Below are 17,909 nucleotides of genomic sequence, written 5' to 3' on the forward strand. Positions count from 1 at the left end.
CTAAAAACTTTGTCAAACTTCTCCAGATCAACAGGAATAGTTAATACCCTACAACCAGCAGGGTCTGGAACCAGAGTGGATAACTTCATTCACCACTAGTCTGAACTGACTCTACAGCCTACAGACTCATTTTCAAGGACTGCTTTACACCCCGTTCTCAGTATTATTCTTAATTGCACAGTTTAGCTTCTTTAGTACATTGGTTGTTTGTCTATGTATAGTTTTTCTTAAAATTCTATTGCATCTCTTCTTTTTCCAGTAAAAGCCTGCAAGAAAATTAATTTCAAGACAGTATATACTTACTTATACTGACTTTGATAATCAATTTACTTTGAACCTTGGCCTCAATACCTCTTTGTGCAATTGGATCCTTACTTGCAGACCCCCGTCAGTTTGGATTGGCAACACCTTCACCACAATCTCCATTAGCACAAGTGGACTACTAGGCTGGGCGCTTAAACCTCTTGCCTTACTCACTTTACACTTATGACTATGTCACTATAAGCACGGTTCCAATGCCATATTCACGTTTGCTGATGACACCACTATCGTGGGTGGTGATAAATCAGCATAGAGGAGGGAGCATGAAAATCTGGCCAAGTGGTGCCATAAAGCCAACCTCTTATTCAATGTCAGCAAGACCAAGGAGCTGATTATTCTGGAGGTGTAACATTGAAGCAGGTTCACGGGTTTGGTGAGTGAAGCAGAAAAGAGTGACTGCAAGTAAGTACATTAATTATTTATTTGCAAACAGTAAAAATTGGACCATATATTCACGCTCCCCCAAGTTACACGAACTACAAAACTAAATATTCAACAGATACTTAATTAAAAGTGCATGCGAAGCAGACCTTCAAGGGTTTCTACACAGCATGCCTTAAACAATGGGAGAGGGAAATAACCTCCCACATGTGCTACTCTTTATATCCAGGATATTTGAGACAGACACTAGGTAGCCACCCAGTGAGAAGAGCAGCTGCTGCAGTTTCTAAACTAACCAATCGTGATGGGAGCAGCTTTCGACAAGGAGAATAGGCCGCACCCTCTCCCCCTACCCCCCCCCGCCCCATGGGACAGGAGGAGGAGATGAGAGGTCCATGAGCCAGTCCTCATCGGAGGATCAGTGCTGGTGAGGGTCAGCAACTTTAAATTCCTTGGCGCTATTATTTCTGAGGGCTTCTCCTGGGCCCAGCACGTAGTTACAATTACAAAGAGAGCACAGCAGCACCTTTACTTCCTTCGGAGTTTGTGAAGATTCAGCATGACATTTAAAACTTTGACAAACGTCTATACATGTGTAGCGGAGAGTATATTGCACACCCCCATGTCTCCAGATGATCCTTCAGTCTCTGTTTCTGAGGATGACGTGCAGGCTGCCTTCAAAGGAGTGAATCGAAGGAAAGCACCTGATCCAGATGGAGATCCTGGCCGAGTACTAAAAACTTATGCCGACCAACTGGCTGGTGTATTCATGGATACCTTCAACCTCTCGCTCCAGCAGTGTGTGGTACCCACCTGATTCAAGCAGGCTTCAATCATACCGGTGCCCAAGAAGAGCGTGGTAACCTGTCTAAATGATTATTGGCCAGTGGCACTTACATCTATAGTGATGAAGAGTTTTGAGAGGCTGGCGTTGAAGCATATCAAGCTCCTGTCTGAATGGTGACTTCGATCTGCTCTACTTTGTCTACCAAAGCAACAGGTCCACAGCAGATTTTATCTCATTGGCTCTTCACACAACCCGGGAACATCTGGTCAGCAAAGATGCATACACCTTTATCGATTACAGCTCAATATTTAACACCATCATCCCTTCTAAATTAATCAGTAAACTCTAAGACCTGGGCCTCAATACTCCTTTGTGCAATTGGATCCTGGATTTCCTCACTTGTGGACCCCACTCAGTTCGGATTGACAATATCAACTCGTTCACAATCTCCACATGCACAAGAGCAACGCAGGGATGTGTACTTAGCCCCCAGCTCTCCACCTATGACTTTGTGGCCAAGTACAGCTCCAACACCATAGACAAGTTGCCTGACGGCACCACTGTTGTGGGGTGTATCAAAGGGTATGATGATTCAACATACAGGAGAGAGACTGAAAACTTGGCTGAGTGGTGTCATAACAACAACCTCTCACTCACTGTCAATAAGGCCAAAAAACTGACTGTAGACTTCAGGACAGGGAAACCAGAGGTCCATGAGCCAGTAATCATCGGAGGATCAGAGGTGGAGAGGGTCAGTAACTTTAAATTCCTGGGTGTCACTATCTCAGAAGACCCACCATATAATTATAATTGCGAATAAAGAACGACAGCACCTCTACTTCCTCAGGAGTCTGCAGGGGTTAGGCATGTGATCAAAAACTTTGGCAAACTTCTACCGATGTGTGGTGGAAAGAATGCCGACTGGCTGCATTATGGCCTGGTATGGGAACATCTATACCTTTGAGTGGAAAATCCTATAAAAGGTATTGGATTCCGCCCAGTACATCACTGGTAAAACCCTCCCAACCATTGAGCACATCTACTTGAAACGTTGCCATAGAAAAGCAGCATCCATCAAAGATCCTCACCACTCAGGCGACGCTCCTTTCTCACCGCCGCCATCAGGTGAAGGTACAGGTACCTCAGCACTTGCACCACCAGCTTCAGGAGCAGTTACTACCCCTCAACCATCAGGCTCTTGAACAATAAGGGACGGCTACTCTCATTTAAGGACTCTTATATTGATATTTCATGCTGGTTATTTATTGCTGTTTATTTATATCTGCACTTGCACAGTTTTTTTGCAGTTAGCAGTTCCTGATGTTCACAGTTACTGTTCTATAGATTTGCTAAGTATGCCTGCAGATAAAGAATCTCAGGGTTGGATGTGGTGACATGTATGTACTTTGATAATAAATTTTACTTTAAACTTTGAATATTGTCTGGCCGCATCACAGCCTGGTATGGAATCACCAGTTCCCTTGAACGGAAAAGCCGAGAAAAAGTAGTGGATATGGCCCAGTCCATCATGGGGAAAGCCCTCCCACCATTGAACACATCTACATGGTGTTGTTGTGGGAAAGCATACATCATCAGGGACCCCCACCACCCAAGACATGCTCTCTTCATGCTGCTGCCATCAGAGAGAAGGTACAGGGGCCTTACGACTTGCACCACCAGGTTCTGGAACAGTTATTACCCCTCAACCATCAGACTCTTGAACCAAAGGGGATAACTTCACTTGCCCCATCACTGAGATGCTCCCACAACCTATGGACTCACTTTCAAGGAATCTTTTAGTCATATTCTCGATAGTTATTGTTTATTTATTTATTATTTTTTTCTTTTTGTCCTTGCACAGTTTGTTGTCTTCCACACACTGGTTCAATGCCCAAGCTGGTGTGGTCTTTCATTGATTCTATTATGGTTATTATTCTATTATGGATTTATTGACTATACCTGCAACCAAAATTAATCTCTGAGTTATATATGGTGACATATATGTAGTTTGACAATAAATTTATTTTGAACTTTGAATAAATGCTTGGGTCTTGACCTAAGCAGTTGAAAGGGCACAAGTGTAATATTCCATATTTGTTGACAATAGCATTAAGAGGAAGTTATAGAAGGATATATTCTTTTGCAGGCTGTTTAGGGATGGCTCACAGGGTCAATTCCTGAAATGAACAGATTGACTAAAGTTGAGCTGATCTGCACTCTTCGAAATATGAGACTGACCTTTCTGGAAATTTTCAGATTCTGAGGGTGTTCTAATATCAAATGCAGGAGGATGTTTGTAAGAGTCTAATCACTGGTCGTCGTTATTAACATAACAGTATTTTACAATTCACTTAAGTCTTTGAGTTTCTTTTCTGCGCATATAAGAACATTCTGCATAAATGCAACCACGGACATGATATTGCTGGAACTGAAGTGCCATTTTGAAATGTATCAATCCAGTTCCAAAGCCCATAGCACAAAACATTCAAGGAAAAAAAGCTTTAAAATGTATTTTAAATTCATGTCCAGGAGATGTTCACCGTCCTCATTTCTATCTTTGGGAATACTGTAACATCTTAAGTGCTTACTATCATTATAGTTTAAGAAAGCATTGTTAATGGTACACCACATCTTGGTTTTGTGCATCAATGTAAAATTTAAAACACTGAGCAAAATTTCAACTTTTTCAGGGTAACAAATAATCAGAGGACCAACCTTAATGCACCACATCTGATTAACTTCAATGGAGAAAACAAAACTCAGGTGGTTGCATTAATGGCAATATTCCTTTTTAGGATGAACATTACAAACCATTTCTTAGCAACATTTAAAAGTATTCATTAGCAGCAGTAAAGATAATTATTTTGTTCCTATATTTAAATATAAAGAAACTTAATCCCTGTAGAATAATTTTCTTCTGTCCTGAGACAGCTGACCATATCCCTGGACAACTAAATACTTTATTAATAACAATGTTTCTGTGGTAAACTACCACCGCAAACAATGAAGAGGTAAGCGATGGTGAGGCCGACTTGAGCGTTGAGCCGTGAGGGTGCGATGCAAAGTCAGAGAATGGCATGTTTGAGGAGAAGTGTCCAGAGCAAGGTCAAGGTATGGTTCAGACGTAGACAGAGTCAGAGATGGACCAAGTGAATCAGAAAGGAGTCGGTGCTGAGGAGTTTTATAGCTCATCCACCTGAACCGGAACGAGGCTGGATCAACCTAAGTGCCAAGCCTATTTGGAAAGGTCAAGAATGGCCTTGGGCTGGGCAGCGGGGTACAGGCCCAGAGCGTATCACTGTGGCACAGCCCGAGTCCTAGTGTGGGGGAATGATCCGGTACTTAGATGATTCATGCACTGCCCCAGATACACCAATAAGGCAGGGTGACAAGACCAGAGGCGAGGATCGGGCCGATTCTGCTCACATTCCACGATGTCCACTCCTCTCTCCTCGGTGCTGAGGTTGGGAGACTGTAAAACACTTCGTGTCTGCGAGCTTCACGGAGATTTGCCCTACTGTGTGATGAACTGAGACTGAGGCTGAGGGCGTACGCCAGCTGCTTTGGGTCTATGGATTCAACCTGGTTCTGAATGCTGTTGTTTGCTTTCACTGCTTACATGATTTGTGCTTTTCTTCATTTCTCTCAGCCTTAGGTGTTGGTCCCTTTTTAAAAAAGATTGGGTTCCTTAGGGTTTCTTGCTTTGTGGTGAATCACAAAGTTGTATCATTTATACATATTTGATAATAAATGCACTTTGAGCTTTGACCTGCCCACCTCCACCATACGGACCCGAACGCAGCTGTTCATGGGAGCTTAGTTCTCCGCTCATCAATGTACTCTTAGCTTAAGTAAATGAATTTAACAAAACATTAGCCCCACTTGTCGCTAACTAGTAGTTTCCACTATTGACTTCAATGACACTGCTGTGATTGCACGATATTTAATTATTCCAACAAGCAGCAGGTAGCGCTGCAGCCTAAACCTGGAAAATGCCTATTTTCAACTTTATCCATGTCTAAATTTGTGTGTGAATTTTAAAGGAAAGTCATTCTGCATTTCTTTACATTTCAAATAACATCAGGGGTACACCCTTGGTTACTTAGCTGTAACATTTCCTAGATATGAAACTACACCTTGAATGATGTCAATTTCAATGCCAACCTATCAACAAATGCTCATTTTGCAATAATGTTAGGGACAAATAAAATAATGCAGTATATTAGTGCTCCTGGATGAAGCACACATTAACAATTCATCCATGATACATTCCTGATCGCAGCCAGGGCCAACTTGGCAAAACGGTGAGACACTCGGTATTTGGATACAAGTCCCATTTATTTATCTGCAATGAATTATTGCGCTCACTTTAATGACTGATGTCATTGTTGGAGAAAAGAGGAATCTACTAATTCAAATAATTCAGAGGAAAGTTCCTCTAAATAACTAAATCATCTTGAGGAGGATTACATTTAGGAAAAATAAACAAACTTATTAGTAAATTATAATGTAATGGTGTTAGGCATATCCCAAAGTGGCAAAATAGAATGCCTTATATTCATTGAATCCTCTGGTGTAACTGATTCAAGCTGGTGTTTAATTCCACACAAGCTCTGTTGAAGGGTCTCAGCACGAAACGTTGGCTCGTTATTCCTCTCTATAAATGCTGCCTCACCTGCTGAGTTCCTTCAGCATTTTGTGTGCATCACCCAATACAAGTTTCCTTTTATTCATCTGGCCTACATTTCAAAAAGTATATCAAGAATTGTAAGGCACAGGGTTAATCCAGGTTACAAAAGGGAGTCATGTAACTTCAACGTTCTCTACCTTACCTGTAAATGCACACAATCACTCATCTCAAAACTTCCATCAAAATAAAAGTATTAAATATAATAAACAACTGATCACATCACCATAACACCTTCGCAGACTTCCCGCATGACCTGTCTTTCATTGGGGGATATGGTGAGTACATGTAAATTAGGGAGGGAGTATAATACTGTGTAAAAGAAGATAATAAGTATACATTTCTAACCATCACCAAGGTACTCCTTTCATCAGCATTTGCTACAGATACAAACAATAGAAAGATTCTTTACAACTGTTAACTATCCACTGACCGCAACTTTAGAAAATGCATTTACAGTTATCATCATGCCTCTGTCAGAAATGCAACAGCAATTTGTGCCACATTTTCACACCTACTGAGAACTGGATTAACATAATACTATGGCTATGAAATCTGATGACTGAGTATTGTATATTGGGTCTATACCATGCAATAGTTGATAGTAATTACAATGAGTTTTTTTTAAACGGTAATAAGAATACAGAAGTAGAAAAGTTAGCTCTTCAACCAGCATGGAACAGAATACGGCCATACTTCAAGCAACCTGCACAGTCTTTGTAAAGGAACTATAGCTCCTTTGATATTGATTGATTCACTGTCATGATCATTAATGGACTAATACTACACCCCAAAACACCCGAAGTAACTTATTAGTTAGGACTCAGTGGTTAAACCATCCCACGTATATTTTTATTAGTTTCCAATGATTTCCTAAGGTTGTCATAGCCAGAGGGTGAGAGTGAGGATAATTCCACTACCTATTAAATGCTCCCAGTAGTATGTATCTCAAATAGCCTCTGATAACTAAGTCCAGCTCCTGTCCTTCATGTGTGGCTTAGCTACTAAGCCCAGCAGAACTGTTTCAACTGACAGGAGAAGAGGCAAAGGCGGGTTACTGGTGCATTAAAGCCAGTCGCTCCAGGCAGTTGGGAGCTCATCCAGAAGGAAACTCTGATCTCAAACCTCCACTGCCTTGCCACTATACCCACTCAAGGGGAAGGTTTCAGCAGCAAACCCAGAGGGAAAATCCAGACCTGGAGTCCCTAAGGCAGTTCTATGTTGAGTTCAATGCCGACAGGCAAGTCCTGCAACTCCATATCGGTGTCTGCCCTTCCTTTGGATTCCTCAGCTGCTTGGAGAGGGGGAGTCTGTTGCATGGGCAGGTTTTCTCTCTATATCATACTGCCCTAGCTTGCGTAAACAACAATGGTTGATCCTGACCAATGGAGGGCTTCAACAGTTCCCATGGGTATATATTCATTCAGTGATTTACAATGACACAGATAGGTAGATGATAGATGGACAAAAGAGATTCTGCAGATGACAGATGGAGCTGGAGCTATTGTAGTAATGCTTTAATATCAATTAATCTGTATACACTCATTTCATAATAGATGCATAATAACTATATCTCTATATACTATATACAGATGAATAGGTTATCTGTCACATTTAAACAGAACTCGATTCAATTTAGATTTAACGTGTGGCGGTAAATGTATTGAACAAAGGTGATTCTGGAAGTCATGATACAAAATCCATCATACTTACGACAACCTAAATAGATTTTTGGCAGGGAGATAAAAACATGTAATATTTGGGACTAATCAAATGAAATGCAAAAGTATTAAGTAGTCTTATGAATTACTGTGTTCTGATTTCTTCTCAAAGCTTACTAGAACAGCTGAGAAACCTCAGTGCAATTTAGGCATTGTGGTACAACCTTATACCTGAATTACATATGTAAAGAAAACATATAACCAATTTTGAAACTTCTCACTTTCATACAGCACAGGCTGAACACAGACAGTTTGACCATATCTCTCCAACATCCACAAAGTTTTATCCATACTCAATCTCTACTGATGTAACCCTCAGCTGCAAATTGTAAAACCAATCTCAAGTGCTGGATCACTGTTCCTCTACCAGAATCTCTTGCTCTCTCCTCAGTACTTCCACAAACAAAGGTCTGTTATATTCTGTTGGAAATGCTACTGCTCATAACCCTGGAATAAAAACACTCTGCAACAGGGATACAGTTATATCTGAAACTATGCTATACTCAGGCTCAGGTTTGATATATTAAGTTTGCAAAGTTTGATATTATATGTAGTTTATAGGGGAGGCTTCTTTGACTCCATATTCACCTCACCCATTAGAATTTGATATAATTTCTTGTAAAACTAATTATCCTTTATGTACAGTCAACATCTAGAAAACTGGTTCTCACAGGAATGCATCAAATCCATTTGAACTTTCTCCAGATAACTGTTTCATCAAAAGATAAATCAAGAAGTAGTCTTGACAATTTGTTTAGAGGACTAAAGATTAAAGGTTACCATGGAACCTAATAAAAATGAGGAGTTCATTTTCTAGGGAATGAGAAAGTTACTAACAGAAATGAAGTAATAAAAACAATTATGAAGTGCTGTTAAAAATCAAGCATGTTCACTGAGCAAAACATTCTTTTCCTTAAATTTTACTTACAAAATAAGCTTAATCTTAACATGGTGAACCATTCAAGTTTGGAGATAACATCAGAACCAAAAACAGATGACAGTGTTTTCACCGTTACTATAGAAGTGCAGTGATGCCATTTAATACTGTAGGATTAGTGCTAAAGTCTGGCACCAGCACATCATTGGGATAGAATGAAGTTGGAATGCACATAATGGGTGACCTCCTGTGGCAAGTAGCTGACCTGAATCAATCTCGACTTTTTAAAGATTGTGTTCTAAGAAATGCTGATAACAACTGATAGGAACTAATCAGAATATAATTCTACAAGTTTGTTACTACTGTTTAGCAAAGGATTACAAACGGCTAGTAATGGTCTACATTGGTAGCTTGTGGACAAAGTTATGATTTCACATGAACAAACAGGAATTTACCCCCACACCCCAGGAAATAACCTCTGTACAGTGAAATCACTATTTCATTAAAAGGACCATTTTCATGTCGTACATCAATGATTTGCATCTGTAAAGGGATGTGGTGGGCTAATACAACTCGTGTGAATTGCATTGAACTACACAAGAACAAAAAGATGGAAGCAGTACTATTTATGATGTAACACATGACACTTTTAGGAATAGAAACTCCTATAAATGACCAACTTGAGTATCATCTCAATTGAAAATGAGTGCAATACAATGGAGGGGTAAAAGTTAGTAGTGAAAGTGAATCAGAATTTTAAAAGTACTGCTGTATAGCAAATTCTACTTAAATGGATCTGAATTGATAACCCACTTACTATTTCAAGCATAATTATTTTGTACAAGTATTAAGTGGGAACAAGAGAAATGGCCACAAAGTCATTAAGTATCTGGTAAAAACATGGGGAAAATGTGTGTGGCTCTCATCAACAGATGATATGCAAACTAAAAGCATGAAACTAAACTCCACATCAAGGAAGTTTACTAATCTGCAGATGGGAAATTGAGTGATATGGCCACTTCTCAAAGACACACAGCAGCTTGGGGGTGGGGGTTATTTTTAACAATGGCAGAGTCAACACAATGGAGCAGCAAGCAAAAAACATTTTCTAAAAATTACAACAGTTTACATTTGATGCAACACTCAGAATGCTGGAGTAACTCAGCTGGTCAGGCAGCATCTATAGAAATGAATAAACAATCAACATTTCTCCAAACTTCTCCCATCAACTGCCAGTTGTACTCCTTCCCCTCAACCCACCTTCTTATTCTGGCTTCTTCCCCCTTCCTTTCCAGTCCTGATGAAGGGTCTCAGCCTGAAACATCAAAAGTTCATTCACTGCCATAGATGTTGCCTCACCTGCAGAGTTCATCCAGCATTTTGTGTGAGTTGCTCTGGACTTCCAGCATCTACAGAATCCCTGTTTATGACTTACATTGATACTTTTTCTACATGTAGAAAAATACCTCAAGGCACTTCACAGAAGTATATTCAGACAAAAATTGGTATATGTTCAAATTTGGATGATTAAAGAATGTTGGAGACTGAATTTAAGAAGGATCTTGGGGGTATGAGGAAGGGCTTTATAACCGATTTTGGGAGGGGATCTAGTGTTTGGGATCTAGTTGCTGAGGTTAAAAGCAGAAGACCAGAATCTGAGAAAAACAGATTTCCTACAGATATGTAGATTTGAACTACAGCATGACAAGCCCGTGTTCCGATGAAAGTATGAGAATTTCAACTACTTTGTAATGACGATTTGCAGCCATGTACAGTATATGGTATGGAGCCTACTGTGAGTTTTGATTGTTCAAATCTTTCGTAAGTGGGCCAGAAGACCACTGGAATAGTTGGGTGCGAAGAGGGATTTTGTCCAGTCCATTGGCAGCGATGTTAGAGACCAGATAAATCTGTTTTTTTTTGTGAGAAGGTGGGAAGAAAAGCCAACTGATGTTGAGTTTGTGAACCAGTTTGGTTCAAAGAAAAAATGAGGTACAATCGAAATAAAATTTAGCAAATGTTCCAGGCGATTCTACCTGGGTCCCTCTAACTTAGCTCCAAACGGATGCTGCCGACAAACTGCCTTCGGTTTAAGGGGCGGAAGGAGGCGGCTGTTCGGTCGAGAATTTGCCTTGCACAAGCTCCCGCCAGTTTCTGGCTGCCAGGATCGACGTCCACACACCGAAAGTCGAACCCGTTGTGGGTGAGCGGGCGCGAAGAGTCGGACTACAGCTGGCCTTAGCTGCCCAAACTGGCCGGCGGTGAGATAGGGACTGACCCCATCATTAATGTGCCAGTCATGAATGAGAATTGCTTTGCAAAACTTTCACCAGTCGGACAAAAAGCAGGCATTTATGGACAAGTTACTCCGATTAAATCTACAGTATTTACCATAAAACATATAGTGTACTTGGGGCAACAGCCACGGAGAGGCTCGCACAATTTGAAGCCTAGCTCGACTTTAAATGTTAAACTATACCTTGACTGTGGGCCCACTCTGTAGTCTGCCGATGAAGTTAAGTGAATACAAATTAATACCCCCACCCCCAAACTTTCCACACACCTCGGGCGTAACCTCTCCCGTTAACCACTCGCGCCCCGAGGGGGAAACCAGTGACAGGAGACAACTTCAGCCGCGAATGAGAAGCCAACAGTCAATATGTCGGCAGGTGAGCCGAGCCCATTCCCCACTTCCCATTCATCGGCCGCCAGCGGAGCAACGCCCAGCCGCCCCCGGGGCGTCCCCTCTCTCGGGCAGGCTGGAACTGAACACGGGCAAAGCTTCCCTCGACTTCCATGCCCCCGCCAACCCTCCCTCCCTCCACAGCACAAGTTGGCGTAGACAGCAGCGGTACCGGCAATCGATGGAAACTTTCGGCGCAATCCTCAAACCTTCTTGTTCGGTCTGCAGATGTGTCCCTGCTGCCTCGGCCAAAATCAAGCTTCTCAAAAGTTTGCAGGAACTATCGATGCGGGTATCAAACCCCCATTCCCAACCGAGAGAGAAAGACCAACGAACCGAATTGAGCCGAGGGGCTGATGGAAGGGGAAAAGGCTTCAGCTTGAGAGCAGCGCCAGCCAACAACAATCAGCCCCATTCACAACGGAATGAGAGGAATGACATAGCTTCACCTAATGCAGCAGAGCGCCGGCCCTCTGGGTCCTAGCGTCACTGTGCAACCGCCAAGTACAGTACCCGAAGGCTGCAAGATTTCACCTGCCATAACACTGGTTTCCACAGGATACCTGCTGTGGAGTAGAAATGTATTCTAGACAGTCTGTTTACAGATCAGCATTACTGTTATAAAATGTATTATTTCTTGAACCAGGCACATTAACATTATAGCCCAAGAGAAAATCCAATGTTACTAGGAGGAATTTATTCGTTATCAAATCAGATGAAATTTTGGATCTTAGCAATAGTGAAGTAACTTTTGTAATCATACTGTAAATTGCTAACCCAGTTTGAGCACATCACTACATTTCTATCTTCCTCTTTGCTCACCAGACTCTAGAAAGTAAGGGGACAGCCTCGGAATACAGGGATGTCCTTTTAGAACTGAGATGAGGAGAAACTTATTCAGCCAGTTGGTGGTGAATTTGTTGTCACAGAGGACTGTGGAGGACAAACGACTGGGCGTACTTGCCGCAATGATTGATGGATTCTTGATTAGTAAGTGGGTTGAGGATTATAGGGAGAAGGCAGGAGAATGGGGTTGAAAAGTCAGCCGTGATTGAATGGTGGAGCAAACTCAATGGGCTGAATGGCCTAATTGCTCTTATTATCTTATGGTCTATTGTCTGACCCATATGAATATGTGGATGTAATCACATTAGTATTCAGACCTCAATCATCAGAAGTACCACTGAAATCCTTCACAATGTTAAAGTAAAAGTTCAGCTGAGTAGTAATTTTTGTTTCATTTCAATATAATTTAAGTGTTCTTAAACCTAAGGCATGAAAAGAAATGATTCTTCAAGATTCTCAAGTAGTAAAGGTCAGCATTCTAGTGGGACTTGGTTACAGTCTGGTGATGGCCAGACCATCCCTCCTGGGGTAAATTTTCATTCTCAGTAATCCATGCCCTCTCTTTATGGGGCATGTTTGATATCATTTTTTTAGTAATCAATAAAAAATGTGATGTGCTGCATTAGCAAATTCAACCCTATTGCTTATATATTACGATGGTTTATGGTGAAGAAAGGTGAAAAGATTGTTTTGGAATTTAATTCTCTTGATTTAATATATCATGCATAAAATCCATATTTTTGTAGGTATACATTTAGTCGGTCTTTAACAATTAAAGCATCAAAATAATGGAAATTGCAAGAGAAAGTCCCAGCTGTAACTTTCATATTCCCTAATTCCTTTGATTTCTGGAGATTTCCTACCACTGAAAGAATGAAAGTCCTGCAGTCCTTGCTTTGTTATTTTCAGATTCCTATTATTTATGAGTCTAGCAATATTTTTCTCGCTGTCTTGTTTATTCTTGATGTGCATATTGATTAAAATAATAGTGTTAATCTTGCTAATATCTGATTTCGATTAATTTACATATACAGGTATAGTTAAACAGACTGACAATTTGAATGGGACAAATACCACCCCGATCATTCCTCCCACAGCTCAGGTAGTATCTGATGTTGATATTATTTCAGACAAATAATTGTTGGGTCACAGTAATAGACTGTAAATCCATAGGATTAAATTTTGTAGAGTAGTTCTTAGTAAATGAGCACTGGGTCTGAACTACCCTTTTATTTATTCCTTTTCTGGAATCTATATGTCATTTGCATTTATTGCGCATTTCTAATATCCCGTAAGAAGAGGGATGTCCTATAATATCCCATAAGAATGTCTAATATCCTATAAGAGCCATCTTATTGAATGGCTGCTATTCTGCTGGTGAAGGTACATCCGTAATTCTGTTAGGTGGGAAGTTCCAGGATTTACACCCAGAAGTGATCAAGGTCCAGAAACATATTTTGAAATCAGGATAGTTTGAAACATGCATACTCTTTCTTTGTGGATTGATAGGACCCTGATCACTATTTAAACGTGTATTTCAGGTGTTAGAAATGTTCAGAGACTTTAGATGAATCCACACACTTGTGTTGGCGGGAACAACACTGAGAGTTCTAGGCAACCTATCTAGTAGGGTGCATTAGATGTCTAAAAACAATCTGACCATTTAAGTAACCATAGGGTGGGTGAAACTTATTTCAAACTTCATGTGATTGAAATTGTTTCTAAACATTTGTTACACTTTCTAAAGGCTGTAAATGGGGTAAGAAAGGAGATATTGGGTATGGGAAAACAGAAGAGGCAAAGAAAACCAAGGTCGAAGCATAAAACAACATCTAAGGGGAAGAGTGGCTTGGACCCCTCTGTATTTGAAGTAGATGTGCTCCTGTGAGCTGGGTGAAAGGTTTAGTCCTGTTTGTCGTTATGGAGCACTTTCCCCACAAGACAGTAAAATGACAGGAGATTGCAACCTGATCCAAATCTCTGTACACCTGACATATGTAAACAGAATCCCTTCAGGGTTCTGTTAACATTTTGGCAGCACAGTGGAGAAGTTCCAAATTCTTGGCTGTCATTAAGAAGAAATTCTATACAAGTTGTAGTTTCAATAATAGATAACTGACTCAGCATTTTTATTTTAAACTACATGCCCCAGATATTTATCAGTATTGATGTACAATTGCAAAAATATAGGTTGCCATCTGATATCTCATCTACTTTGTCATTTGAGAGTTCCAGCAATGATCTTTGATCATTTCTTTGTGGATAATGGATCCAAGTTTGGTCTAGATTTGCATTGTGATATGAACGGGTTGCTCTATTGGCCTAGAAACCCCAAAGTTTACCTCAATGTTACCTCTCTCAATCGTATCACTGCGTTGTTGTATTTGTCCAACAAACAGGATTGCAAAAGTCAAATGTTTAAACACAGGGAAGTCGTTATCTTTAACAACTGGCACAAACTCTATTTCTTAACTCTAGGTTTAAGTTGAGAGGTGAAAGGTTTAAAGGGGATCAGAGGGGCAAACCCGTCCACACTGAGAGATTGGGTATATATATGGCATGAACTGCTGGAGGAGGTGATAGTGGAAGGAACAGTTGCAATATTTAAAAGACATTGAACAGGTACATGGATAGGAAAGATTTAGAGAGAAATGGGCAAAGTGCAGGCAAATGGTATTTGTATAGACAGGCATCTTGCTCAGCATGGCCATGTTGGGCCGAGGGGTCATATTTATCTTCTGTGAGATTCTAAGGACTAGATTAGATTAGATCAGTTTTAGAATAGGAATCTGGTTTAATACCACTGTCACATGTCATGAAATTTGTTATTTTGCAGTAGCAGTACATTGCAATGCATGAATTAAGTAAATAGTGCAAAAAGAAAAACAGTAAGGTAGTGTTCATGGGCTCATTGTCCATTCAGAGATCTGATGGCAGAGGGGTAGAAGCTGTTCCTGAAATGTTGTGTAATGTTGTAAGGATTCACCGCTAATGTAATGGTTTCTCTGTAGCAGCAGCGTTTGGGTTATGACTGGAGATAACGGGGGCTTTGGAATGTGCGCCATCCAATGAGAGGCATATTGTTCTTTCTTGTGGGTCTGGGAGCAGGGATTTCACAGTCTTTTGTTGGGGAGAGATGAAGAGGGAAGACGCGAGTGGAGAGAGCTGGTAGACTGCTGGATGGAGTGGACTTGGAGCGAGGGTCCGTGATGCTCGGAGGAGGTCAATGGGGAACAAATGGACAGAAATGTGAGCTCCAACGTGTGCATTAGACTGTTTCATGTGAATGGGCCCTTTTTCTTTTTTTGTTTCTTTACTAACCTATAGTCAAATTAAGAATTATAATAGTTTAATTGCATATTGTATGCTGTTTGTTATCCTGTGGTACTGATTTGTAACGGGGGAGCACTTCACGCAGCATCCACCCAAACAAGAGTTCTCAAGTTTGGCCGGGCCGGGGGCTGTCCTCCCCCAGATTAAGCCGCTAGCTGAACCGGAGGGGTACAGTTCAGTGTGTGTCTTCAGGCTCCTTGATGGTGGCAATGAGAAGAGGGCATGTCCTGGGTGATGGGGGTCCTTAATGGTGAATGCTGCCTTATTGAGTTATCACCATTTGAAGCTGTCCTTGATTTTGGGAAGGCTGGTGCCCATGATGGAGCTGGCTGAGTTTACAACTTTTTGCAGCTTTTTCCAATCTGTGCAGTGGCCACACTATACTAGACAGTGATGCAACTAGTTAGAATGCTCTGCATGGTACATCTGTACAAATTTGCGAGAGTCTTTGATGACAAACCAAATCTCCTCAAGCTCCTAATGAAATATAGCTGCTTTCGTGCCTTCTCTGTAATTGCATCAATATGTTAGGCCCAGAATAGATCTTCAGAGATGTTGATATTAAGGAACTTGAAACTGCTCACTGCTGAGCCCTGGATGAGGACTGATGTGCATTCCCTCAACTTCCCTTTCCTGAAGTCCACAATCAATTCCCTGGTCCTACTGACAAGGTTGTTGTTGCAACGCCATCCGTCTAGCTGATCTATCTCACCCCGTACCCGTCCTCGTCCTCGTCACATCAGAAATTCTGCCAATGATAGTTGTGCCTTTGGCAAATTTATAGATGCCGTTTGGGCAGTGCTCAGCCACACAGTCATGGGTTTAGAGAGAGCAGAGCAATGTGGAAATACGCATCCTTGAGGTGTGCCTGTGTTGGTTGTCAGCGGGGAGTAGAGGTTATTTATGATCCGCACTGACTTTAGTCTCCCAGTTAGGAAGTCAAGGCTCCAGTTGAAGAGACCCAGGTTTTGGAGTTTGTTGATAAAAACTGAGGGTATGGTTCTGTTGAACACTAATCTGTAATCAATAAACACCAGCCTGACATAGATATTACTATTATCCAGGTGATCCAAGGCCAGGTGGAGAGCCAGTGAGATTGCATCTGCTGAAGACCTATTGTGGCGATGGGCAAATTGCAGCAGGTCCAAGTCCTTGCTTAGGCAGGAATTGATTCTGGCCATGACCAACCTCTCAAAGCATTTCATTACTGTAAATGTGAGTGCAACTGGGTAATAGTCATTGAGGCAGTTGACCCAGCTCTTCATGGCACTGGTATGATTGTCACACTTTTGAAGCAGGTGGAAACCTCTGACTGCAGCAGTAAGGAACTAAAGATGTCTTTGAACACTCCCGCCAGTTAGTTGGCAGAGATTTTCAGTGCCCTACCAGGTACACCATCAGGGGCTGACGCCTCGTGAAGGTTCACCCTCTTGACAGATGTTCTGATGTTGGCCTCCGAGACCGAGATCTTAGGGTCACCAGATGCTGCAGTTCATCAACAAAGGCAGTTTCTAGGTGCTACAGTACAGAAACGGAGATCGGAAGTTAGCATGATAACAGGAAGAGAAGCAAAGAACAGGATAAAATAAACATGGATCAGACCAGCAGTGGGAAGTGTCATGAGCCCTGCGGGCCTTTGCGGCCAGCCAGAGAGCATTGGGCATCTAGGTTTCTCGAGTACCTGTATTTACTAATTGTTGTCTTAACTGGAGTCGTAAAGCCCTTGTGCTTTCAGTTTAATCTTGTGAAGATAATTGTGACTGGCACGGGTTTTCTGCATCCTGTGATTATTTAAAGTACACTCTCGTTTAGTACTCTTTGCGACCTGATTGCTTGAGCGTATCTGCGGTTGAAATGTTTGCCATATTGTTAGCACTAGAATGGAGTGAGCAGGTCGATTGTAATAATATTGTGATATGTAGCAATTCTGTATCGGCCCTTGCAAGCATTAAGATGGGTACAGCTAGAGGTCACCAGGATCTGCTTTATGAAATCCTGTTTGCAAATTCAAGACTGGCTAGACAAGGCAAAAATATCGCATTCATGTGGGTTCCAGCACATTCATTATGGGAAATGAAACAGTAGATAAGCTGGCAAAAGCAGCAGTCAAAAAAGGATCTATAAGAGGTCAATATTAAACTATCAAAATCAGAGGGGAAGAGTATGTTGTGGAGAAGGATAAATCAACAGTGGCAGCAGCATTGGGATAGAGCAATAAAAGGAAGACATTCACATTCAATTCAGAACAGAGTAGATATGGGAATAAGTAGGGA

The 17,909-nt window shown here is 41.3% G+C and overlaps 1 protein-coding gene across 7 annotated transcripts in view; it reads right to left on the reverse strand.

The window, feature by feature from the left end:
- The window catches only part of amotl1 (angiomotin like 1), a 159,551-nt gene that overhangs the window by 93,711 nt on the left and 47,931 nt on the right, over positions 1-17,909 (reverse strand). For 2 of the 7 annotated variants that reach the window (XM_063053837.1, XM_063053838.1), the window contains exon 1: positions 11,794-12,487. The exons of 4 other annotated variants lie outside the window; for them this stretch is intronic. In XM_063053837.1, the coding sequence (XP_062909907.1) occupies positions 11,794-11,872 (79 nt within the window). In that variant the 5' untranslated portion in view covers positions 11,873-12,487. Of the gene's footprint in view, positions 1-11,629; positions 12,488-17,909 lie in introns of those variants that run through there. One more of the 7 variants, XM_063053840.1, reaches the window with a different exon arrangement.

The sequence above is a fragment of the Mobula hypostoma genome, chromosome 7 (assembly GCF_963921235.1).
Source record: "Mobula hypostoma chromosome 7, sMobHyp1.1, whole genome shotgun sequence".
NCBI lineage: Eukaryota > Metazoa > Chordata > Chondrichthyes > Myliobatiformes > Myliobatidae > Mobula > Mobula hypostoma.